At 43.2% G+C, this 23,919-nt stretch overlaps 8 protein-coding genes across 8 annotated transcripts; 2 read left to right on the forward strand and 6 right to left on the reverse strand.

The window, feature by feature from the left end:
- Positions 1 to 1,688, reverse strand: AOL_s00080g177 (uncharacterized protein; the record flags this gene model as incomplete). Its single annotated transcript, XM_011124552.1, has 2 exons — positions 1 to 588; positions 675 to 1,688. 2 exons carry the CDS (start codon positions 1,686 to 1,688, stop codon positions 1 to 3), a joined length of 1,602 nt encoding a protein of 533 aa, XP_011122854.1.
- Positions 1,689 to 4,466: 2,778 nt separating this feature from the next.
- On the reverse strand, positions 4,467 to 6,731 carry AOL_s00080g178 (uncharacterized protein; the record flags this gene model as incomplete). Its single annotated transcript, XM_011124553.1, has 4 exons — positions 4,467 to 4,523; positions 4,727 to 5,380; positions 5,478 to 6,035; positions 6,111 to 6,731. 4 exons carry the CDS (start codon positions 6,729 to 6,731, stop codon positions 4,467 to 4,469), a joined length of 1,890 nt encoding a protein of 629 aa, XP_011122855.1.
- A 353-nt stretch (positions 6,732 to 7,084) lies between these two features.
- AOL_s00080g179 (uncharacterized protein) lies at positions 7,085 to 7,563 on the reverse strand (the record flags this gene model as incomplete). The annotated part of the gene is made up of 2 exons (XM_011124554.1): positions 7,085 to 7,148; positions 7,226 to 7,563. 2 exons carry the CDS (start codon positions 7,561 to 7,563, stop codon positions 7,085 to 7,087), a joined length of 402 nt encoding a protein of 133 aa, XP_011122856.1.
- A 2,878-nt stretch (positions 7,564 to 10,441) lies between these two features.
- Positions 10,442 to 11,965, reverse strand: AOL_s00080g180 (uncharacterized protein; the record flags this gene model as incomplete). Its single annotated transcript, XM_011124555.1, has 1 exon — positions 10,442 to 11,965. The coding sequence occupies one exon, from the start codon at positions 11,963 to 11,965 to the stop codon at positions 10,442 to 10,444; it is 1,524 nt and encodes a 507-aa protein (XP_011122857.1).
- A 3,361-nt stretch (positions 11,966 to 15,326) lies between these two features.
- Positions 15,327 to 16,046, forward strand: AOL_s00080g181 (uncharacterized protein; the record flags this gene model as incomplete). The annotated part of the gene is made up of 1 exon (XM_011124556.1): positions 15,327 to 16,046. The coding sequence occupies one exon, from the start codon at positions 15,327 to 15,329 to the stop codon at positions 16,044 to 16,046; it is 720 nt and encodes a 239-aa protein (XP_011122858.1).
- A 1,054-nt stretch (positions 16,047 to 17,100) lies between these two features.
- On the reverse strand, positions 17,101 to 18,314 carry AOL_s00080g182 (uncharacterized protein; the record flags this gene model as incomplete). The annotated part of the gene is made up of 4 exons (XM_011124557.1): positions 17,101 to 17,126; positions 17,186 to 17,228; positions 17,286 to 18,211; positions 18,302 to 18,314. The coding sequence occupies 4 exons, from the start codon at positions 18,312 to 18,314 to the stop codon at positions 17,101 to 17,103; spliced, it is 1,008 nt and encodes a 335-aa protein (XP_011122859.1).
- Positions 18,315 to 19,032: 718 nt separating this feature from the next.
- Positions 19,033 to 19,761, reverse strand: AOL_s00080g183 (uncharacterized protein; the record flags this gene model as incomplete). Its single annotated transcript, XM_011124558.1, has 1 exon — positions 19,033 to 19,761. The coding sequence occupies one exon, from the start codon at positions 19,759 to 19,761 to the stop codon at positions 19,033 to 19,035; it is 729 nt and encodes a 242-aa protein (XP_011122860.1).
- Positions 19,762 to 20,667: 906 nt separating this feature from the next.
- On the forward strand, positions 20,668 to 21,804 carry AOL_s00080g184 (uncharacterized protein; the record flags this gene model as incomplete). Its single annotated transcript, XM_011124559.1, has 3 exons — positions 20,668 to 20,764; positions 21,220 to 21,299; positions 21,721 to 21,804. The coding sequence occupies 3 exons, from the start codon at positions 20,668 to 20,670 to the stop codon at positions 21,802 to 21,804; spliced, it is 261 nt and encodes an 86-aa protein (XP_011122861.1).
- Between the last annotated feature and the right edge of the window lie 2,115 nt (positions 21,805 to 23,919).

Raw genomic sequence — 23,919 nt, forward strand, 5'->3', positions numbered from 1 at the left:
TTAATAAGTGCATTCGCCATCGTATTGGTGGTAGTATGAAGTTGGTTCGAACGGAGCGCAGAACCCATCGTCGCTGATGTAGAATGGGGAAGCGTGTCCATGAGCTGAAGCTGGCGATTGCGCATGCCATTCGGTGCCTCGTAAAGCCGGTGTCGCATGGCGAGAACCAACGCTGAGAGTTTCGGAGAAACTTTCAGAACTGCGAGATGAAAGATCAGGGGTCAATGGTGGTCCTTCACTGCCAACAGGCGTATGGACCATGCCGCTAGTGTTATCAAATTCGGGGAATGAAGTCGATTCGAGCTGCTGTTGTGGTTTTCCGTTAATATGCTGTTTGCGTTGAGCTTTCTTTCTTATAGTTCGAGGTCGGCTTGCCTTTGTTTGAATTCTCTTGCCGGCCCTATTCCGCTTTGGAGTAACGTAACAGCCATATGATGCATCTGGGGTCAAAGCGACTCTTTCGCCCGCTTTGCCCTGCTTTCGGTATCTTGTAGTGGATTTTATACCACCATCGACAGCAGCTGGGGCGAGGAGCCACATGAATCCCTTTCCGGACTCGCCATTTTGTCTCTCGACCTTAACGAAAGCCTATATTATTATTAGCATCTTAGTATTATTATTATTATCATGATTATTTATTTTTGAGAGGCCACCAGTAGCCATATCGAACTTACCCCGTTCATGGAAAGATTGTGTCTAATGGAGTTCATCCATCCTTTACCCGTATCACGCCTGAATTTGGGATACGTATCTCGGAACCATTGATAGATATCTTGTAAATGCATCTGATGACCTGGGGCGCTCTTGAGGGCCATATATATCATTTCTGCGTAAGAAGGCATATTGTCGTCCGAATAGCTTTGCTCATCGGGATTATATGGCTGGGTCATGACACTGATTTCCCTTGTCCCGGATTCATAGACAGAACCAGAGGTAGGCGGTGCTCCTGGACCCATGACTGAACCGTCCATCATAGATTGTCCGTAAATTTCGTCGCCAACATGCATTTGTGATAGCGGTGGTGTCCACTGTCCCATATGCATGAGATAGTTAGGAGAGACATCCCCCATACTTTGATGCAGCAGAGATTCGTATTCAAGCTGCTCTGGGCTATATCCTGGTGCAACAGGAATGTTACAGAATTGCGAATTGCTGGTGAAGAGAGGCATGGAATTACTCCTTCCGTATGTGATCGTTGTGGGGTTGATATCTTCGGCGAGAGTCGTAAGGAAGGGCGACGAGGCCCCGCTTGATACCATAGAAAAGACCTTTTCACTTAGGCTTTTCCCACAATGTGTGTGTGTCATCTGAGGCGGAAAGAAAGATTCCGATGGCGAAGGTGAAAGGTGAGCCTGGCCCCAAACCATATTTGATGTGTCGTTTATAGAAGATGATTGCGAAAATTGTCGGCTATGGTGATGTTGATGTTGATGATGATGATAATGATGGGAAGAATAAGAAGAGGAGGAAGGAGAGGAAGGAGAAGCTTGTGAAGGAAGAACGGTAGGAGGAACAGGATAGTTTGGAAGGGTAGAGTCTTGTGGAATGATGAGTTGATCAGGTTGGACTTGGTTTTTATAACCGGATCGGTATTTGCTCGGAACGTACGATGGCTTTTGACTATTGGCGGTAGGAGCGATAGGATTAACAATAATCTCCTGACCTTCACCTAGGTTAAGAGTAGACATGGTATCCACTTTTTTGGTTTCGGTGTATATGCAAGGCGGGCAATGCGTATTTCCTTTTTCCTTTGACTTTGGCACCGTGCGGAGGGCTCCCGTAGTTTTCTGCGATCTCCAAAAAAAAAAAAAAAAATTGTTATCTCTTTCTTTAAATTCTTTCTTTTTCTTTCTTATGTATTCCCGTAGGCTTTGTAGCGTACTTTTGGCCAGCTGCCAGCGCAGAAAGAGTAGGCGAGGAAGGCAGTGAAGTGGCCCTGAGTGTGAGTTGGTTTGGACCGGCGGCCGAAGACGAATTTGGTAGAACGTCGGGGGGGAAAGAAACTAAAAAACCACCAGGGAAACCGAAGGAAAAAAAGAAGAAAAGAAAGAAAAAAGAAACCGGGAAAATGTACTGTGTATGACGATGAAGCTACGAAAAGTAAAATACGGGTGATTCGGATAGTAGTAGATGATGACTGTGTAGTTTGTCGTGGGGAGGATAGCGACAGATGCCTGTACCCGAAACAAAGAGGGCCGGCCAGCCAGATGGTATCCTTTCTAGAAGTTCGGGCTGTTGGATAAAATCGCTAAAGGGAAAGTTGGATGAGAAATTCTATAGCTATAGATCCAAATATGAAGAAAGAGAGGAGAAAAGAAAGAAGGTTGTTTGAGAAGTCTAATTAGTTCCTGGCCTGGTCTAACGTCAACTAACTGTGAGGTGAGAGATTCGAGGGTGGCGGTCGTGTGGTTATATGATAATTAAGTATGATGCGGTTAACTTGGTGTTAGCGGTGCTGGACCGGTTTTGTGTTGCTGATGTCCTCAGATTGAATAACCTCTGCTCTGTCTGTTCTACTCTTTGCTTGTTTCTTCCTTTTTTCTTTTTTTGTACAATGCGCCCCCCAGGAACACAAAAAAAAGCAAGGACACTATGGCAGTTGATGAAACCAAAGCTGCATCTACTGCCCGTGGATATTTACTAGCTCAGGTACCGTTTCCCTCTTTTTGTGGAGCACCTCGGGGGCAGTTCTGGGAGACACAGATTTTTTTAAAAAAAAGCAAATGAGGAGTGCCCTGAGGGACTTCGGCGGGACTTTTATTGCTTAGAGCTAGAAAGAACAAGGGAACGATCCTTCTTTTCTTATTATTTATATGTATAGATTTGTTTAAGAAAGTTTTGAACTAAATATTTGTAAAGGACGAAGTTAAAATTTAAAAGTACTATGAATATTATATCGAATGTTGTGATATCCGGTGTATTCTCTGGTCTGGTCTGGTCTGGTCTGGTCTGAGTCCCATTCGAAAATCTACGAAGAGATGACCGTTCTAATATATACTAAGTACTTAGTATCTATCCTTAACTCCAGTCCACAGAAATCGTTCGAACTTGCAGCATTCTCAAAATGCGCAATTTGGTGAAGTCTAACTTACAATGTAAGTACCCCGGCAAGTTGGATCGGTCCCCTACCCAATAAATAACAGGGGTTTCTTACACAGCAATAACTTTTGCATGCATGCTGAACGTATTCTATCGGCCCAGAAGGGCTGCCGCACTGCGGCCCTTTGTTTGCGGTTCCTCAAGCGATTCAGCCAACTTGATTCTGTGCCTCGAGACCAAATACTGACACCCGTTCATACATGCGTATCTAGAATTATATTCGTTGATGTCTTCCTGGCTGCTAGTATTATGCTGAGGTACCTGTGACTTACCCACTAATGAACCTACTTCAGGGTATTTTCCTTCAGAAGAAGCGGGCGGGGTCTGAGCCCCGCCTTGTCATTTTATGTTGCATGATACATGATACCGGTACCTGTCGTTATGGTGAACTCTTTAATTATAGGATCCGAATTCGCGGGATTCGAACTCACGCCAGGCAGACAACCTTTGAATTGAATTCTTTTAAAGGCTATGAGATATCACAGGTTCATTACTGTATAATAATTAAGAAGTCTGTGATGTTTCCAACATAAACGGTAAAAATTTAAAAGTCTAGTCAACTTTTGATTCGATCGATTCGACTGCAAAAGACTGAGCCTCATAATTTGTGACATACTCTGGTCTCGCTTGATTGCCAGCTAACACGAAGTCCATGAAGCGCTTCGACGAATTACGGCACAGTTATCGTATATCAATACAAGGGTTCCGACAAAACGCTCGTCGCCATCATGTGATATCCGTTGCAGTCCGACTCGACTTGTCATATCATTCAAAATTTCACATTGCAAACATCAATAAAGTCGCTAAACATGATGGTTCGAAGAAAAACTTCATGTGGCAAGGACTCAATCGATTCATTAATCTGTATATTGTGAATTTCTTTTTTAGATCTGGCAGCGTTCGGCGGCACACAATGAACGTGACCGTATCGACCTGGCCCAAAAAACAATTTCGTTTCATAGAACTCAATGATGGATTGCCATATGGATTGATATCAATTACTATTTGGCTGACTTAATCTAGGTAGCAAGAGCTATCTAGCAATGCTATCCTAGAACACTGTATTATTCCCAGACAAATCCATTTTGACTGATATCACATTTGCGGTGATGTCCCAAAGAGGATAAGATAAACTGGCTGAGGCCTGTTTGACGTTGCCGTCCGTTCTTCCAACCGTTTGCGCGCGCATGAGTTGGAACATTCTTCTCAAACTTTGGCTCGGGTGTGCAGAGCTCTTACATCTGAGTATTAAATGTGTGTCGGGGGCTGACTGATGCAATTGCTTATTTTCGATAGTATATCTAATAATGTGGGAACACGAATGTCAGATTGTCGCTATACTTAATAAAAATTGGGAAGAAAAAAGCCTAGCTAGCCGACTGATGACGTACCTTCTTAAGCTGGAAATGTAGTTGCAAGATACCCTATTAATCCCGTAAAAAAGAAAAGTTAGCAGCCTCGCCCCTGCATAGTTTTTTGTAGGAAAGTCTCTCAATATCTGTGCCAGATCGAAAAACTTGGCGAATTCGTTCCATATAGGGCTGTCCTTTTCTCGGGATATAGAAGGAGTTTGAAAGTATGGAAAGCGCAATCGTGCAACGGCCAAAGAGGGAAAAAAAGGACTTACCTTTTCAAAAGAGCTCCTAAATCCCCTCTCCCGCTTGGCAGAGTAATCCCATTCCTTATCGACGATTCTGAAGGCAATGTCTTCATATGGGGCCCCTGCAATGAACCTGATCAAGCAAGTATCATCCTCGCCTGCCGGTGCAAAGGATTGACCCCTCTTCCTCCCCCCTTCTCTTTCAATCCGATAAGTCGGGGCTTTCGTTTTATCGATAAGATCTGGATAAAAGATATTGAACTTGTACCCCTGTACCACCTTTGGAGGTGGATTATCGTGATCATAATGTGTTTGATTGTATTTATTCCATTCGTATCCCATCTGTACACGGTTGAAATAACGTGGCTTTCGAGGTCGGTATTTACTAGCCCACGATGATTTTGAGGCCGTTTGGACTTCTTCTTCTGTTGCGAAGATTTCCTCGTTGTCACCGACGCCTCTGGCGACTTCCCTCTCGTAGAGAGCCCTTGTGGCTTGAGAGAAATCGTCATTAGGGATGGCACTGAATCTAGATATTGCACCGCCATTTTTACTACCGCCAGCATCATTCATGGACGATCTGTTTCTGTTTCGGCCGCCATCTCTTGATTTTTCGTGAGGAGCTGTGCCACGCTTGATGGGCACATAGCCAAGCTTCAATACCTTCAATCTTTCCGCGGCCTAAATTAAGGAAGCCGGATAGGAGCCTTGTTAGCGCACTTGCTGTCTGTTTCATGTGGGGTCACGAGGATGCGTCCATGATTGCGTGAATACTTACTAGTTTACGCAAAAAATCCTTCTCATCCATTTGCTCCAGGCCTTTGTCTTCGTAGGATAATTTTAGCATGGGTTCTGGGTCCATGTCCCGTGTGTACTGAATCGGTCTCCTCTCCCTAAGAGGCTGTTTTTTGGCACTTCCTTCGTTTTTATTTGCATTTTCATCCATTATCTCATCACCATCTGCTTCGATTTCCTTAACAGGTAATGGTCCAGATAGGACAACCTCCAATTTTCGTCGGATGTTCTCAGCCTCTTCCTTCTGTTGTCTTCTCAGCATATCAAGCCTACTATTAATAACTGATTCATAGACCTTTTTTAAGCGAGCCTTTGCTTTCCAAACGATCAGACTTCGTAGCAGCTGCTCCCAGTAATCGACATCAATAGGTTCGTTGGACCTGAGTTTCCGGGTTATTTGTTTTTCCAGAGTTTCAAGTTCAGTAAGAGATTTGTTGGACAAGAGTTTGTCAATATCAGTTGCCACTGAGCTCACTGCTCTTCCTTCGGGTGCAGCTGCCTTTGATTTTCGCTGACGGTCTTGACATATGACTTTCATGGTCTGAAGCAGATGGCAGTGTTAGCGTTCAAGGGTCGAAGATATCGTGACAAGGCGTCCAGTTTAGAGGGCACATACCACCCAGTATTCCTTGTTTTCCTTATTCGTCTCCAAATCCAGATAAACTGCGATATCCTTTTCTAACGCCTCAAGCTCATTGTCCCCAAGGCCTTCAAACACACCCTCAGGATCCACGATATCCAAATCCGCGTCGTCAATCTCATCATCCAACGGATTTCTGTCCTTATCAATGACCCTAAGATTTACCGCCAGGAAATCTATAGGTTTCGCCCGTCCCTCTTTAACCCTTATTTCTGCCTTCTTTTTCGCCTGTTTAAGCACAAACACGTCCTCTTGCGAGACCCATTCCCGCATTTGTTCTTCCTCTTGTAAAGCATTCCGGCGGGTTTGCTCTTTGGCGAAGGAGTCTTGATCACGGCGATTATCTCTATCTCCGTCTCGGTTTCGTCCCGCTGCTCCGCCGCCTCTTCCTCCTCTTTCACCATCTCGATCCCCTCTGCCTGATCTACCGTGGTTTGGTCGTTCCGAATCGCGATCGCGATCGCGACGGGATGACGAAGAAGGTTTGTCACGTCCGCGCCACGGGGGTGGAGAGCCTGATCGTGAACGTTTGCGGTTTCGATTGTCGCTGCCTCCGTATCTTTCCGATCTGTCTCTGTATTGATTGTTTGATGACATCTTTTTTATTATTATTTCCTCCCTCCTTTTCCCTTTCCTCACATGCGTGTACGTGTTTCAAAATGGGGAGGATTTGTCGCCTAGAGGTTTGTGTTTTTATGATATTGTGATGTGAGTCGTTTGTGTGGTAAGTGTAGGCGAGGTTCAGTTCAAGCTTCTGTTTGCAGGTAGAGGCTTGGCGTTTGAGGCTCTGCGGGAATCTCCAATTCATGATTGCATCGATTCAATTGAATCGATCCATTTCCGATATTATATCAAGAGCAAGTTATAATTAGCAGAGTATTACATACTTAGTTTTTAAGCAAAAATACATTTAATTTAAACATCAGGGATATCAGGTATATATAATATGGTCATATCAACCCCCTCGACCGAATCTCCCTTTCCACAGCCTCCATATCCGTCGACCCTTCGATTCTATAGTATACGTATAAGTACCAAAAGGTTAGTTTCACATATCACAAAGACGTCACAATGCGATATATCTAACATACGCTTCAAACCCCTTATTAAAAACACTCCAACTACTCTTCTCCCCTTCCTTCTTTTTCAACCCCGTATTCGCATACATCATCCACAGAATCCCCACACAGAAAAACACCTGTCCCAACCCCCACCATGCCGCTATACCTTGTAACACCAAATATGCGTAAAACTGTTTGGAACGGATGAGAGAATTGATGGAACGAGAGAATAACAGCGAAAATGATTTCTGTTCTTGTTGCTGTTCGTAGAATTCTAGATCTAGGTCGGATCGTTTTATATGGTATGGCTTTTTGGGTTTATCTTTGGATTTATCTTTGTCTTTGTCTTTTCGTTTGGAGGATGACATGATGACTTTTTATGCGAGTACTGAGGCTGGTTGGGGGGGTTGTATCTCTAAGGAAGCTTAAGATATGCATGGAGATTGACGGAGATGTTGGCTTGAAAAGGACACAAGATGGATTCGGCGTTTGATGCTGCCAAATACAGCTATTTGTTGCATTTTGGAGCAAACAACGCATTATTGTCAATAAAGTGCCGTTTAGGCTTGGCTGGTTATGTCCTATTCGACGACATCGTACATCCTAAAGCTATGCGGCATCACGTCGACGTCGTCCATACTCTTGAATACAATTCTTATACTTCTTAGTAAATGTCTGAAACGAGCCATATCAAGTATCTTCTCTACCCCCCAGACGTATACTTCTACCGTTCCCCGTGGCCGGTATGGTACACACTTTTATAGGCCTAAAGTAAAGGAGTCAAAGAAAAAAAAAGCCTCATGACCATTAATTAATATTAACCTCTAGCCTATCATTCCATGTATACCCAGGATCACACTAACAGCAGCACCAGCACTACGATGACATACATAGTATAGATACTACTTAAGTACTAAGTATACATACGTTACACCGCATAACTACCTCGCGCCATGCACCCCCAGCTATATAGAATCCCATACCTCCTCTTTCCCAAATAGCACTAACGCGAAAAAATTCGCCTACGCAATACACCACTATATGTACAACCCTAGCTTAGCCATCATATTACTGGCTGTATATTGTAAATGCACGTATTTGATACGCAATTATCGCTACGATGTCGGCGGATAGATCGATGCGTTGGCAGAACGTAAAGTACTAGCTAGCTACTCACCCGATAAGTACTACTTATGACCAATAGCAAGTGTCGATTATATCATAGCATCCGGGCACACACCCTGAAATACATCGACTGGTATAGCTAGGTACCCCCAACTCTATATATACGTAACTACTATAGGGCAGGTCTGTCAACACTAAGACTGTTAAATCTGTACTTTATTAGCCATATATGTATATACATATACATTAACATCGGAAATCCATCCTACTGGTCGACTAGCTACAAGCACCAAACTCCTCCAAGACTCCAATCGCAAAACTGACAATACAAAATCTACATCGACCGCGCGGGCTAAAAAAGTATAAAAGTAGATCCTACAGTATAAATCGCCATAATCAACGGCATGACTTATACATACCATAAAAGGTTACATACGTTGCACGTACAACAAAGGCTTCAAAGCGTAGCCTTAACGCAAAGTGATCATGAGTACGTGATCTGTCATCAGATAGATACCATAGGTACCAACGCCCCCCCTCCCCCCCGATCGATCGCCCCTAGTCTTTAAACTTAATTAATACACAACCATAGCCACCATAACAGATCCTCTATCGATACCACCGTCACCGTCACTTACATCTCCTATACCGCACTAACTAGATCTCCTCCATCCAGTAGACTCCGATCGAACCAATACTATACTCACGCTGCTAGAGCACTTCCAACCTATAGGATACGAACCCGTAAATCAAATTGACATAGATACCATACATAATACTCATATAAATACCTATACAGCAACCTATGCCCCCCTTGTACCTACCCCTGGCATGCTAGCTGACATGCTACGCACGTATATGCATATGTACTTACATGTAAATACACACTCATCTGTCATCTGCAGTACCACACTAATGTACTCTACACATTAATTCAACCCCGGCATAAAAGTAAAAACTATCATGCATGCAACCAAAATATGCAAGAACCCGCTGTCCAAAAAAAAAAAAAAAGACCGGGAAAAAGGGGAGAGAAAAAGCACTCAGTTGGTTATTCTACTACCTCCACAGCCTCTAAATTGCGAAAAAGAAAAAAGGCACTAGCTTTGCGTGTAACCTTCTAGAATTTTCGACAACTAAGCTTTGGTGTAACGCTTTTCTATGGCTATGATATTTACACCCACAACTAGCAACTATCGTACCCAATAGATCGATAATCGCCCGGTTCGTGTTATCGAGGCAGTGCTATATTTTATACATCCAATCAAATTTTTCGCAATTCAGATTGAAAATAAATAGTAGAGGGCATGGGACTGAGTCGGTCAGGCCACCTTGCTCTCGTATTAATTTGAATATTACAACTGTAATTGCAAGCCCTGTATCAATATCTGAGATCCTCTTGAGAAGTCATGACGAGTTGTGCGATTGCGATTACTCTAAAGCGGAAAAAAAATCATCATAATATCGATATAATCGCGCGGATATGGGCGCAGTACGGGATCAAGGTAGGGCAACCTGAAAAAAAATAATAAAGCAGACATTGCATTTGTATATGGAAATGTACTGGAAGAAGTACTGGGAAATTGAAAAGTATATAATTAAAAGATTGATGTACAATACCCCCATAAAAAATAACCCGGAGATAAAGGCAATTCTATTATTATGAAATTAGGAACAAGTAAGATATTCAGGGAGCCCCAGAATATATAACGAGTTTAACACTTCGAAATGGAGAAACGCAAAATATGGACAGTCATGGCAAAAGAACCTCAGGGTGATACATGACAGGCTAAAGTATTTAAACTGGGATGAGGAGTATTTCGGAATGTTTAAGGGGATCGAGGAATGGCTTGGGGCATGATAACGCATAACAACTATGAAAATAGAAAATGGAGGGGAAAAGAAACAGCACTCTTGTAGTATTCATAATCGTAAAAAGAATCTTAACTTGATGCTCTCTCCTCTGCAAGTTCCGCCCATATGAGAAAATACGAGCATCTAATGCACACGCCTCAATGCAAAGTAAAGAAGCCAAGGAGTCAAAAGCATGTGCTGACGCTTGTGAGCTCTTGTGGTAGTAAGGGCTATCATAAATGTTAGAATAACGAGGCCGCAAGATCCTTAAAAGCAGTTTCTTAGCATGGTATCTGCATCTTCTCGTTCCCTTTCGCGGCGTTGGTTGGCGAACATTGCAATATGCGGAGTAGTCTCGGGTCCGATAGGGACCGCATATTCCCAAACGTAGTTCATGATGGGGAAACTGGGATAGGCAGCGTTGGAACGAGGGAAAGTGGCGTATGTGTTATCATTTTCGTGGCGAGGCTGAGGCTCAGTGGGAAGTGGTAGGACGTAGTTGTCGTTAGTGACGTTGTATTGGTGCATACTGTAGATTTTAGCTTGAGTATGGGGGGAGACTGGCTTCGGCTGCCAAATAGGAGGGCTGTAAATAGGATCAGCAAGCTCGGTTTTTGGAGCCTTGAAGCAAAATGCCGAGTGGGGGCGTTTCGCTTCTGTAAGTCGCTGTCGGAACGACGAACTGAGAGAAAAAGTGCCATCAACGGATTGGCCAGCCTCTCTTGCCTGTTTCTTAATCAAGTCATGGGCGAGGAGGTATTTTTTCATGGCTTCTTTTTCTTGAGGTGAAAGTTGCTTGTTGGAAGGAGAAGAGCTGCTGCTCTCGAGCGACTTGGTGGGCGAAGAAAGACAAATTGGCTTTGTCATGGTGATATCAATGTCAGATATGGGAGAGGTAGGGACTCTGTTCTCTGTATCATCGGGCGAGGAGACACGGGAGTCTGGTTCGGTTTCTGGAGATGGGCGTTGAATGTTAACGTTACTTCCAATGATGTTGGTGTGTTTCTCTATTTCTGGCTCGTCAGACTGATTAGGAGTTTGACCTCTTTTTTCACCATACATCGTAGTATGAATTGCTAACATGGCTCGAGTGACCCTATCAATGGAATCCTCGACAAATTTGGTGATAAGAAGACGTTTTTTCTCAGGCAATTCGAATCCGTTATCCTTTTTCAGAGTAGTGCCAGGCGATGCTTGCGGAGAATTGCAATCAGGCGTGTGACTGGAGTGCGAAGGTGGTGATTGTGACTGAGGGTCGTTAGATCCGCTTGCAACGGGCGGCAGGAGGGTTGGAATGCTTGAGGTACTAGCAGAAGGTTGCTTCTTAGCAAGCCTTGCGACCTCTCTTTTCACGCGCTCCTTCATTAAGATCGCATCCCACTTAGAGAAATAAACGACCAAGTCCTTTTCAAGCGAGTGTGCATCCAAATTTTTCGCAATATCACCTAGGTTTTTGACAGGGTGATATTTGAGCATGTAGTCGATGAAGGATTCGATGTCTTCGGCACGTAGATATGTTAGGAAATCTCGGCTTCGGCGACGAAGCTTGTAGTGGTTAATCCATTGAAGGAGCTTTGTCCAGTCAACTTCTGGACAGAAAGTGATCAATGTTTGCATCAAGGGTTGATACAGGAGGTGGGCAGTTCGGTAGCTTTCCGGATACTGAGCCCAGAGGAAATCCGCCTTTGTCAATGCATCTCTACCAGGCTTAGATGTTGGGAGATTTGGGAGGGATGGGAGAGCAGGTGTGGTGTATCGGACACGTGGGGGGCGGGTTTCTAAAGCTACCATTTCGGCTGTCACAGCAATATGTGATTTTGAGACGGTTCGGTTTGGCTTGATATAAAGGAAGGAATTAGCATTTGTTCAGGCATATTGAAAGAATTAACTGCTATGGAACCACCGATTCTTGTCGAAGGTACGGGAATATACGGTGTAGTAAGCGACTGCGAATGGATCATCTTACCATGGCCGCCATGAATTTGTATAACAGGTATATCCCACCCGACTTGAAGTTTAAAAGCTGAAGGGACTTAATAATGCGGAGAAGCAATCGGACGGCAAAAAGCGTTAATTCGCTAAAGCTGCCCCGTGGTGGACTCTAGACAAGAAGCTAGCTAGAGGCGAGGAGCATAAGCGGGGAACCGGAGGGAGAATAAAGCAGGAGGGCTCCAAATACCCTCTTGTTGGACTCGCTTTCTGCAAAATATGGAAAAGCAAAAAGAGAAAAAGCGGACTGAAGGGAGGGTGAAGTCAACAAGGAATAATGGGGACTAGGGCTAGATATTGATGAAGTGGGGAGAAGAAGAAGAAGAAGAAGAAGTTGGAAATTTCGTGTAGTCGGCGGGGAGATAGCCGAGATGGACGAGATTGACGAAATATTATGATGGAAGAAGGAGAAAAGAAGAAGAAATCGATTGGTTAATTGCTAGATGATAATGCTATTCATTTATCGAAAATGTTGCTTTTAATGATGATGTTGACTTTGATGTTGTTGGGGATTGATGTGATGGTGGTTATCGAGTTCGAGTTAGTGAAGAGGGAGGGGGGAGGAAGGAGAAGAGAGGGAAGATAAGGAAGCAAATAGAGGAAAGAGAAGGGGGAGAGGAGGAAGAGGATGGAAGAGAACGGTTAGAAGGCAGCTAAATACTTGGTCTTTTGGGTATCCTCGGCAGCCATGACAACACTCGAGCTGACATCTACGTAGGGGTTTTGGATGGCAACAGTCCTGGGCAGGCCCAAGTTCTATCACTAAGTGCAAATATCAAATAGCACAAACCCATTGCAAAGAAGTATACAGCTCATATTCTTGGGACCTTGTTTGTCTGAAGCAAACTTAGTAATAGAGATAGAGTAGTGTCTAGTGATTCCTCCACAATCTAACCTCTTCATAGGGGTAGAGTATCCCCCATGATTTCACTGTAGGGTTAATTTTTCTTTGCATTTCATTGTAGCTGAAGAGGATTTCTAGTTTCTATAGGTACAAATCTAAAGTAGGGACGGTCCTAATACTCCGGTTGTACAAAACAAATGTCAATATGCCTAGTACGCTTAATTATCTTCTAAACTATCCGTCAATCAGCCGCCTTGAAAATGGCCCCCTCATTTCCCTTGTTTTACTTAAGTACCTCGATTCCTTGTAATTAAACCTGCAACTGTCAGAAGATTTACGCCTTACTAACTATGTCCTTAGCTCCCCAGCCCATTGACCTTCTTGAAGTCACATTGTATGTAGTACTCCATATTGTTTGGGATGAAGACTAGTTTTAATATTACACCTAAAAAGATCCAGCCTCGAAGATCCAGAGCCAAAGTCAAGAACTTCGTTCTCCCATCGCGTTTATTGATATATCTTGTAATTACGTAGGCGATATCTATCAGGGTACCCAAGTTCGGTACTCAAGCTCGCTTCCAAATAGTTACTGCGGTTGACACGGCCTTTAATGAGGCTTTAAACTTTCATGGAGATACTGGTGCAAAAACCCATTCCTCCCACTTCTGATGCCATCCAGGCAGCCTGGGAGCTTGCAAAAGAGGATGCTCAGAAAATTATCGTCAAGATATGCATTATAAAAGCGGCAAGGTGGTTCACGGAGTGGGAGCACACCGATAATATGGGGAAATTTGGTGTTCGCCTTCGGAAGTTGAGGGATAGCATTGGAAAACCAAGATAATATAATGAGTTCTATGAGGAGAGCTGTACTATTTGGCTAGAATTACTGTAATATTTCCAGCGCCAGACAATGTTATCGAGAGTTCCTGAGGAAGACCTTGACCCGAATATCTCTCACTTACCTATTCAGGGCACAACTGCTGGTTTGGGAGGAATTGGAGGGTCCTAGGGCTAACGGTTAACTTGGCGACTTTATAATATTTCATGTTTATATTTACCCCAGTCTCCTCTCTTAACTTCGGCTCACTTTGATGGTTTTATGAGCAAATATTCTCACAAAAGCTATTATAATCTAATGCGTTATTTCCTAATTCTGTGCCTCGCAAATCTGGATTCCATAGAGTACCTACTTAGTGTGGTTAGTAAGTACACCGAGACGGTCCAGATCTTGATATCAACACAACGTGTTTCTGTTGTATTTGGTTTCCAAGACCGTAACTAATTTGGGACGATATTCTGGCCCAACACGGAAGGATGACGTCGATCAACAAGTCTACCCCAATTGTGCACAAACATTAGTCTATAGGTCCAGCTATACGAGGCGTATCTGGTTTAAATAGAAAAATTACAATTAAAGGGCCTCGAAATTTGATATTAGGTACATATGACATATGTACTGTGAAGCTTCCTCTGAAACGGATCATATTGAACAGCTTCTGCTAGGCCAGTTTAGGTCCGGTTGCTATTAAAACACCACAAACAACGCATTTGCAGAAAACACAGCTCATTCCTAGACATCACAAGCTACGGGGTATTATGTTGCTTATATCGGGAAAACTTCCAGGTCTGCCTCTCGCTTTAATGTTAAACTTCCTCCAAAAAATTATGTGGTGCTACAAATGCGAGTGTGTCGAAAGATCAAGCATGTACGAGACCAGCCTGGACTAGAAAATAACCCCAAGTCTCAGGTCTCTAAATTAATTATAAACTACAGAGCCCTAGCTAGCATTCAATTATTTGTTCCATGTAAAATTATCAGGCAAAATATGTGGAATATGATCTCTGAGGAATTAAATGAGTGATGACAACTCATTTGGGACTGGACATAAGACTAGACTGGCTCAAGCTATTAGAGACTTGGATATCAATCGCAACGACGCGTTTGTGCTCCTCAACCACTCCTACCACTCCGGAGCTCCCACCACTAACTCACCCGCCGTTTCACTACCACATCATATTACATAGCGTAAGCTCTTTATTAGATCCGTGACCTATCAGTATCTCAAATAGTATTATCTAACATATTCAATTTGTTTATAGATTATTCTTTCTGAGCTGCGCAGCTGCAGCAAGTAATTTGTAAGTTTGAGGGGTACCGTAGCAACCCAAAAGTTTAGCCCCAACTTTATCGGTTATTTCAATACACATATATGATATATGGTCGATCGAAGGGGATCGGAGTTTGAAGATCGATTCAATAATGCACCAAAGACTGTACTAACAGGTTTTCATGAATATATAGGTCCAAAAGCCATCGATATGCCCGCCGTTACTTATTGGGGACATTGGATTGATGGGGCCCAGTTGACCGAGAACGGTGTCAACGGCCCACTAGAGACCCTTTTGAGTCGCCAACCATCACCCCTTTACACTATTCGAAATGGGACTGAAGACGTTATCCCAAACAAGCGAGAAATCATGAAATTAGCGGAATGTCGCTTGTTCCGCGCCCCCCCTGGAAGCAATGTCGCAAAGAGCGACCCAGCTTTTCCACAAGCGGCAATCTCTCAGGTAGAAATTACGAAGACGATTTTTATCAAACTCATCAACGCCCTAAAGGCCGAAAAGAACGATAAAGTGGTCGTCCTTCGTCAGGATATCGATCTCCAAGGAGCTAATTTTCATCCCCTGCTAATTAGAACTCCAGGAGCTCTTGGGATTTTCTCAAGCTCCATGGTAAAATCACAAAGAATTGAGAGAATCGTTAAAGCTATCAACAAGCTGGATTCTTGTATCCAGGCACTTACTCGAGCCATGGCAGAAACTATTACCATATCTATCCGTCAAGCCGGAACAAACACGAGCGATGCACAATTCAACACGATCCTCGTACAAATTGCTCAATCCATAGATAATATTGACGAGACATGTGGGACCAGCCTTTGGGTGGAGATTGAGAACGTATTCCCCACTAACGGGATCTTTATTGAGGCAAATAAAACTAATGGGCCAGGAGAGGAGACTTCTGAAGAAGGATAAACATCCAAACTTCTGATAGAGGAGTAGATCATGGAAGCGCGATCTTGTTTTCAGCCCCAATATTAATAATAAATCGTTTGAAAATAACTATCTTATTTCTTTCTCGGGGGTCTGTCTTATCTTGTAACCGTTCTGTCTAGAGAAGGAAGCGGAAATCGGATTTTTCAATCCTAGATACAAAGTCGTGATCAGTCTTGTATTCGCTTCGGCACGCTTCGTTATCTTGTGGGAGAAACTTTCTATTCAAAGCTAGAGCAGTCATCATAGTGATCTCTTGAGGAATTGTGAGCTATAGCACTACTGCTATACTACATAGATCAAAAAGTCGGTGATATCGCTGTGAAGCTCGGTGTCGGTACAGGTCCTTACCAAGGCATATATGGAAACTGATAGCGTGCACGTGTTCCTTGTTGAATATACCGACATAGAAGCACCTCAAAGGCGCAAAGATCCACAACGGATCGAACGGTACTAGTCTCTCTTAATAGAAAATCATGAGTGGGATGCGTCTTCTGTATGACTTCTAGGTTCTGAAGACACCCCTGGCGTTGCGCAATCCCTCCGACCTACAAAACCTCGAACCTGAAACAAAATATTGCTCCATCTTGATACCGAACCACCTCGCCCATATCTGGAACGGTGCCCAGATGTCTAACAGGTTCAGTAATTTCCTTAAGAAGCTCTGCCGCTAGTGCCAAGTCTCTCGCCAAAGGCTTCAGGCGGAATTTACCATATCGATATATCAGGTCACTCAACGCTTAATACTCTGGCCTAGCGCATTAGCTCCTCAGCGAAGCCTTACCGCTATACTGTGTGCGTTAAGTAATTACTGTTACATAGTATTCTAGAAATTGTGGGAATGCTGGATTTCGCAAGGGTAATCTGCTTTATTGCTGTCGAACTAGGATTCGGATTCATTTTAAATAGAAGTAATCACATAGGTATGCGTATTGCTAAAATTTCAATTTCAGCCGTTCTCCATATTCGAGATTAAACATAATATATAATTCCGATTCGCGAAGGCTCCACGTTTGCAAACCTTCTGACAAATTACTCAATCCACCACGCAGATGATTTTACCTACAGATATCCCGTTAGTAGTGCTTTGGAGTATTTAATTGAAATAATTTCATATTCACCTTTAGTTTGATTTGATTCCATCAACTGGTGAGCTTTGATAATCTGCGGCCAATAAGCATCAGCACTAAATCTTTACAGCTTTATGGAACCTTCACCTACCTCCTTCCACGAAAACACTTTCTCAATAACGATATTGAAACTATCCTCTTCAAACCTAGGCATAGCCTCTTCAACTAGTCTATCCCTTAGCAATTGTTGATACTCCGGCGTTCGACTCCTCAAAGTGCTCCCTTCGATTCTGATCCTTTTCCTCAATATCTGTCCAACATCGATTTTATCCTCCGTTTTAGCTCCGCCCATCATAGCTAATATCACGATTCGGCTGTCAAATGCTGCACAGCGTAAGTCCTTCTCTAGGTACCCTTGTCCGACGATATAGTCAACAATGACGTCTACACCTTTTCCGTCAGTCAACCTTAGTACCTCTTCTGCGAAATCCTGGGTCTTGTAGTTAAAGCCAGCAGTTGCTCCCAATTCTTTGACACAAAAGTCGATCTTCTCTTGCGATCCGGCAGTGACGTAAATTTCTGAGGCTCCTGCATTTTTCGCAAGTTGGATAGCCGCGATAGAAACGCCACTAGCTCCAGCATGAAGCAACACCCTTTCTCCTTTCTTAAACCCCCCAACTAGAAATAAAGCTTGTGTAGCTGTAATCCAGGCTTCAGGTACTCCTGCTGCCTCCTCGGAACTCATTTTCTTCGGTTTGTGAATTATCATCTTCGCCGAAACCGCGATCCTTTCGGCATAGGCGCCACCATATGCTAATCCGAATACTTCATCTCCAACTTTGAAAGACTCGATTTCCGGGGCTTCGTTGTAGACTTTTTCAATTTTGCCGGAGAATTCTACGCCCATGGTTTTTGGGGCTTGTGGGGGCAATGGATATTTTCCTTCTCGTTGAAGAAGGTCCATTCGGTTGAGGCCGAAGGCTTTGATTGAGACGAGGACTTGACCGGGAGATAGAGAGGGCTCTGCAATCGTGTCTATGAATAGGGAGGTCGCAGGACCCACATCGTTTTGGATATCTACCGCATTGGTTTACTTAGATATACTCCTGGTACATATAAATGTTGGCCAGATGTGACAGATCTCGGGTTTGATTCAATTGAACTTACTGACTGCCCTCATTTTTGTTGAGACGAATTTCAGGTATGTATATCGATATATATATCGACTCCAACGAAAGAACTTAACTTTCGACTTCCAAGAGTTATGAAGATGTGAATACGAAGTTAGTTGGCCTAACAGAATGCAGCTTTATCGGTAATGATTACAAATCGCCTATGGCTATCTACCACAACCATCAAAGTACGAATTAGGTTGTGCGGCATGTTGTCCGGGAAGTCTTCGGATCGTGACGTATAAACTTGAATACTTGCCGAACTAGCCTTCCGCCTCGGTAAACTTTGGCGAGCCGATAGGAAGCTCCCGCACTTACCACTTTTGGAGGGCTGTTGCATTTTTGACTCCCAACGCAGCAAGCTTCTGTCTTGGGGAAGTTTCAAATCTGACCATACTCGAAATTATGCATAGTTGCTTCTCAGGGTGTCTATAGAGGACTAAACTACACCTCTTAATTTGGCGATTTATTTATTTATTTATTGATCGATTACGGTTTAAGCTCATTAGGCGGGCCTGCAAAAAGATTTCGATTAATTGTAACGTTGCGTCTAGGATGGAAGCTATATTCCACTAGAATATTATAAACACACGGTGCTTTTTCCAAATTATCGATCCTAAATTCAAGCCCAAAAACAGGTTTAGAAGGAAAAGAACAAATTTATTTGCCCAAAAATTTTATCAAATACGGTATGACAGCCCCTTTACAGATCTAACCCCCTCATTTTTAATTCTTAGGCGCAGGGGCGGTCAGTTCAGCAATAGTCTCCTGCACAGCTGGGATCGCTTCCATTTTAGCAAACCACGCTTTGACCGCCGGAAATTCATCGTAAAAGGTTGGGTCGTAAGTAGGCATATAAATCATAGTTCTCGTCCAGGGCGCCCACGCAATATCCGCAATGGTCATCCTATCCCCAACAATCCAATCCGACCCCTTCGCTTTCTGCTGCTCCAAATGAGCGTTAAACACGCTATAAATCCTTCTAACTTCGTTCCTGAATCTGAGAAGGACATGGTCCGGGGTCTTTTCGCCGTATTTAAGCAAATGGCCTTGAGGAACGCTGAACCAGATCAGTTGCCCGGACATAGGCGCCTGGCCAGAAATCTGGAAGGCGATCCATTGATTGATCATAGATCGCTCTTCAACGGTCTTCCCGGAGAATTTGTGATCTGTGTCGTAGATCTCGGCGAGGTATTGGAGAATGGCGCCAGATTCCCAAACATGAAAGTTGTTATTATTTGGATCGGCAATGGCTGGAACACGGCCGTTAGGGTTGATAGAAGTGAAGTTCGGGTGCTTGATTCCATCCTCAAGGGTCGGGTCATCTGAGGCGACTTTCATAACATGGTTATATGGGATACCGAGAAGTTTAAGAAGAATAAAGACTTTTGGGGGGTTTGGGAATGGCAAGTAGTGACCGTAGACGGTGATTGGCTTGATATTAGTTGGTGCCATTTTCGGGAAGGAATGTTAATATTATAATGTAATTAATTTGAGTATTATTCGACTAAGATTTTGAAGAACTGACTGATCGATTGGAATGCTTTAAGTGCAAGTAGTGGGTTGGGGGGATTATATAGAGTACTATGCGTTAGGCTTTTGGGTTTTTGGATGATGGTGCTAGATAGTGGAGTGAACGGTCAATAAATGAGCAGAGGCTGTCTTATATAGAGCAGAATCGACTATGAAATGGCAACAATTGAAAATTCGAGATATTGATATCAGTTGAACGGAAACGAATATCCGTAGTCAAGCGGAAATAGATGCCCACAACCAAAGTGGTCAATTGCATATCAGCTGCTGTAATCAACGACTGTCATCGAATGTTCGATCTAGTGTCTAGACTTTGGCGCTAAGTACTATCAGAGCCTCATTCGTAATTACATTACGTGACGTAAATATAGATTTTGACCTTGGGTCCTTCTAGTTTTACTCGCAGCGGGTAGCCGCTGGTTGATTGGTGCCGCAACTATAGCGCCACCTGGGCCCGGAGAAGCTAAGCTACGGCTATAAGTATAAACCTAATGTAAATATTTAATATATCTATTTCATGATAGGTACTCACCGTCAATGTATGGGTTGAACATGAAAAAAAATTTAAATATTTCGAGTAGAAAAAGAAGATTTTCTTTATCCGTTTGATCTCTAGAGTCTCTCCTCGCGAGTTCTCTCTTCCACGCCTAGAAACTCAGAAAACTTGACAAAACGTCCTGTTCGAGAAGAATTCGAGGTCCTTTGCGTAGTTGGGAAAGCAGATTAGTGGTGTTGTAGTGTTGTAGGCGGTAGCCGTCCAGTTCCGACCTTATAACAGATTATTAATATAACATCCAGCAGTTTCGTGCATTACATAAAACTCTCAGCATGGCCGATCCAACAGACTTGAAGGAGCTGGAGGCTGTAGCGGCCAACCAAACAGACTTTAAACAGCCTCTCACGCATTATGACACTGTACCGGATGGTAAGTCCGATTGATCGGATTTTATGATATGATTTAATCAACTGTATTAGGTATATATAGCTAGAGCGATAACTAAGCTCTAAGTTTTATTACAGTACTTTTGATAGAAGAGGAACATAAAAAATATTATTTATTATCATCATCATCATTATTATTATCATCTTCGATGTATAGTAATGCTGAGGAAATCTGACGATCGATATCTCTATGTCCGGGCTGATGAGCATGATGCATGAGCGAAGCTATAAAATACGACGTAGATACAACACAGATGCGCCTAGGGGGAGAATTCGAACAAAGGAGACAGGTAGCCGTTACAATATGAAGGGGAAAGAATGATAATTAAAGGAGGGAAAAAAAAATACATACAAATGGCGAAAACTTATATTATATGTCTAAACAGAAACAGAAGAAGAAATGACCCATAGGACGAAGCCGATATGTCATTTAAATAGAGTATTCGCCAGAAGACGATACCACCCGCGAAGGCATGATCAAGAGGGATATGTGGCTTGAGAAGATCAAAACTAAAAGGGTACATCTCGCGTGGCAACAGCAGTGCTTTTTTAGAAGCATTAAATAATAACGTCCTTTGCAGATGTTCATGTTAACGTTAGTCTTTATAGATTAGTGGTTGGGTAGTATATAGAGAATTCTCTATAGTGGCCGTTGTTGGGGTACTTACCTGTGCTTCTCTAATTCGGTATGGTTTCCTGGCGATGAAAATTCCCTAGCTCTTGGTAACGAGCTACCGGTTGGCCCCTATCTGGCTGCAGGAGCTCTAGGTCTTCTGTTACGATAACTGGGAGGGCTGGTAATGGAAAAGATTAAGGATGGGCATTATAGAATAACTATTATACAAGAGTATTATACAAGTATAGTGATGGAAAAGCAGCGCTCTACCTACCAAGCGGCCAACGACCTGCAATAAGCCTAACGTATATTATCAACGCTAGGATGACCAAGACTTTGGATATGACATCTCCGGTAATGGTTTTCAATACATCCCAAGCAAAATCAGCTTGGGATTGGCTGTTTGAGGTGCATATCCAAACGTGAGTCGAGTACCCGAGAGCCTCATGGGTGGTAATGGTGCGTCGTTTCAATAGGCGATTTATCGCAGAGAGACCTTATGACCGTTTTCGCTTGCGCTACTGTAATTCAGTCCGGGCCTGCTCAAAGGGAGTTCTCCGAAAATGCTGAACGAGTTGCCATTCGCAATCCGGCTGCGGGAGTTATCCTTCAATGACGTTTCATTTACAACAAATTATGTGAGGCAAACCAATCTGAACAAAGGTGAAGGATAACTGACTCATCAGCTACCAGTTTAAAAAAGTTCTAGGAGACAAAACTGGCCTAATTCATGTGTAGACAGCCATGATGACAACTGGGTCAGCTCTTCCCGCGCAGTCCCCGCTAGAATGCCCTTTATTTGCTATTGTCTGGCCCTTGGAGCCATTCTATATCAACAATCAAAATAAGGCTTCAAAATAAGGCTTATTTTAGATCGGTATCGGGACTCAGGAAGGCTGTAATAATCCGGGCTAGGCGCTTGCCTTGTGGCCGTGTGGGTGTGAACTTGCCATTATGTGTTGAAGATTTTTGGATGTTGCTCACAGTTTAGCTGCTCAAGCACAAGTTGTTTACTGCTGAGACTGGTTACTCAGCTAAGTTATGGCCATGGTCTCGCCACAGTTTTATCTTCAATGCACCAACAGCCTCGAAAGTTGGCCAGATCAAAAGTCAGTCTCGACCAGGTCCCTGGCACCGACAGCTGGCTAGCTTTCGACACATAAACGTGTATGCACATGCACTCTACGCCTTATGCACTAGCCAGAATAGTTAATATATTAGCCTCGCTATCCTGCCAGGCAGTGAACAGAGCGCTACCACAGCACTAGATCCATGGGGTGAATGATCTCATTTTATACTGGGATTCAGCCGCGTGCCGAAGCGTTTTAATACAAGCTATATATTCTTGAGTCGGTGCTTATAAATATACAGCATCTAGGTATATAAACGAAGTAACGTACTCATAGTACTATAGTTAGATAACTACTTATATAAGGTAGTCGCCACACTGCTTTAAATTCATGAATTCAGACTTTCAGTTAACTTTCCCCTGCAAGCCTAGCCCTCAGACTATCCTACAGGTTTCACGCATGCATATTAGCTTGTTTTTTCATATGTTGACTTTTGGGAGGTAAAGATACCTTCAATTTATGGTCTCTAATGTTGCTATCTCAGCTAAGTATACTTGGGGGGCAGGACAAGACTAGGGGGCAGGTAGGTATGTGAACACATGCTGGGAAAGTTATACAGCACTGCCGGAAACGAGTCTTGGTGGAGTTTTACTATAAACATGGCTCTGTGGCCTTGTTGGTGTGTGTCTGTGCCATGTATACAGAAAGACTGCGCTATCATCTAGACGTAAAATTTAAACCCCAACCAGTTAGGCGTAGATTTACTTAAGAATGACACTGAACCCAGGTACAACTGAAGGTCTTAGAATGGTAAATATGTTTTTGGAGTAAACTAAAATCATTGACAGTATAGGCCTATATGACTGTCTTTGTCTAGATCTTCAAAATATGCTAAAATCAATGTGCATAAATACTAATTAAGCGCTCGCCATGTAACAATGTTTGATCGAAACTAAAGCTGACCGGGCTGATCCTTCAATATGAAACTGCACTAGGTCTAACTAGATGAAACCTCGAAACGAAACGAAGTGCCGAGGGCCAACTGTTATTCAGAAACAAAACTTCCAATTACACTTGGCCGTCAATTGATCAAACTGAATGAAACAATCGAATTTGAAAATTTTGATGCTGATTTCAATGCTGATGTGGGATAAACGTCTACGGATACAGGCCCTCAAAAACTAAATCGTGCGCACAGCTGAGTCCATCTTTCTCATTGAGACAACCTGTAGGGGCTCATCAAGTGTTTGAAAGTTACGTGTGATCCTACAAGATGGTGATATTGTTATGGACATTGCAGACGTTGGCTATCAACATCTGTTAATCAGGCTCGCACCCCTAAGACGGGATCACCTGAGTAGTGATAGTATTATTTAAAAAGAGTGTATGTCAAGCTTGCAAGATACAGCATGCTTACGCTTGACCCGGCTGATAGTATACCCTCCCCCCTCA

The sequence above is a fragment of the Orbilia oligospora genome, assembly GCF_000225545.1.
Source record: "Orbilia oligospora ATCC 24927 unplaced genomic scaffold scaffold00080, whole genome shotgun sequence".
In the NCBI taxonomy this organism is placed as follows: Eukaryota; Fungi; Ascomycota; class Orbiliomycetes; order Orbiliales; family Orbiliaceae; genus Orbilia; species Orbilia oligospora.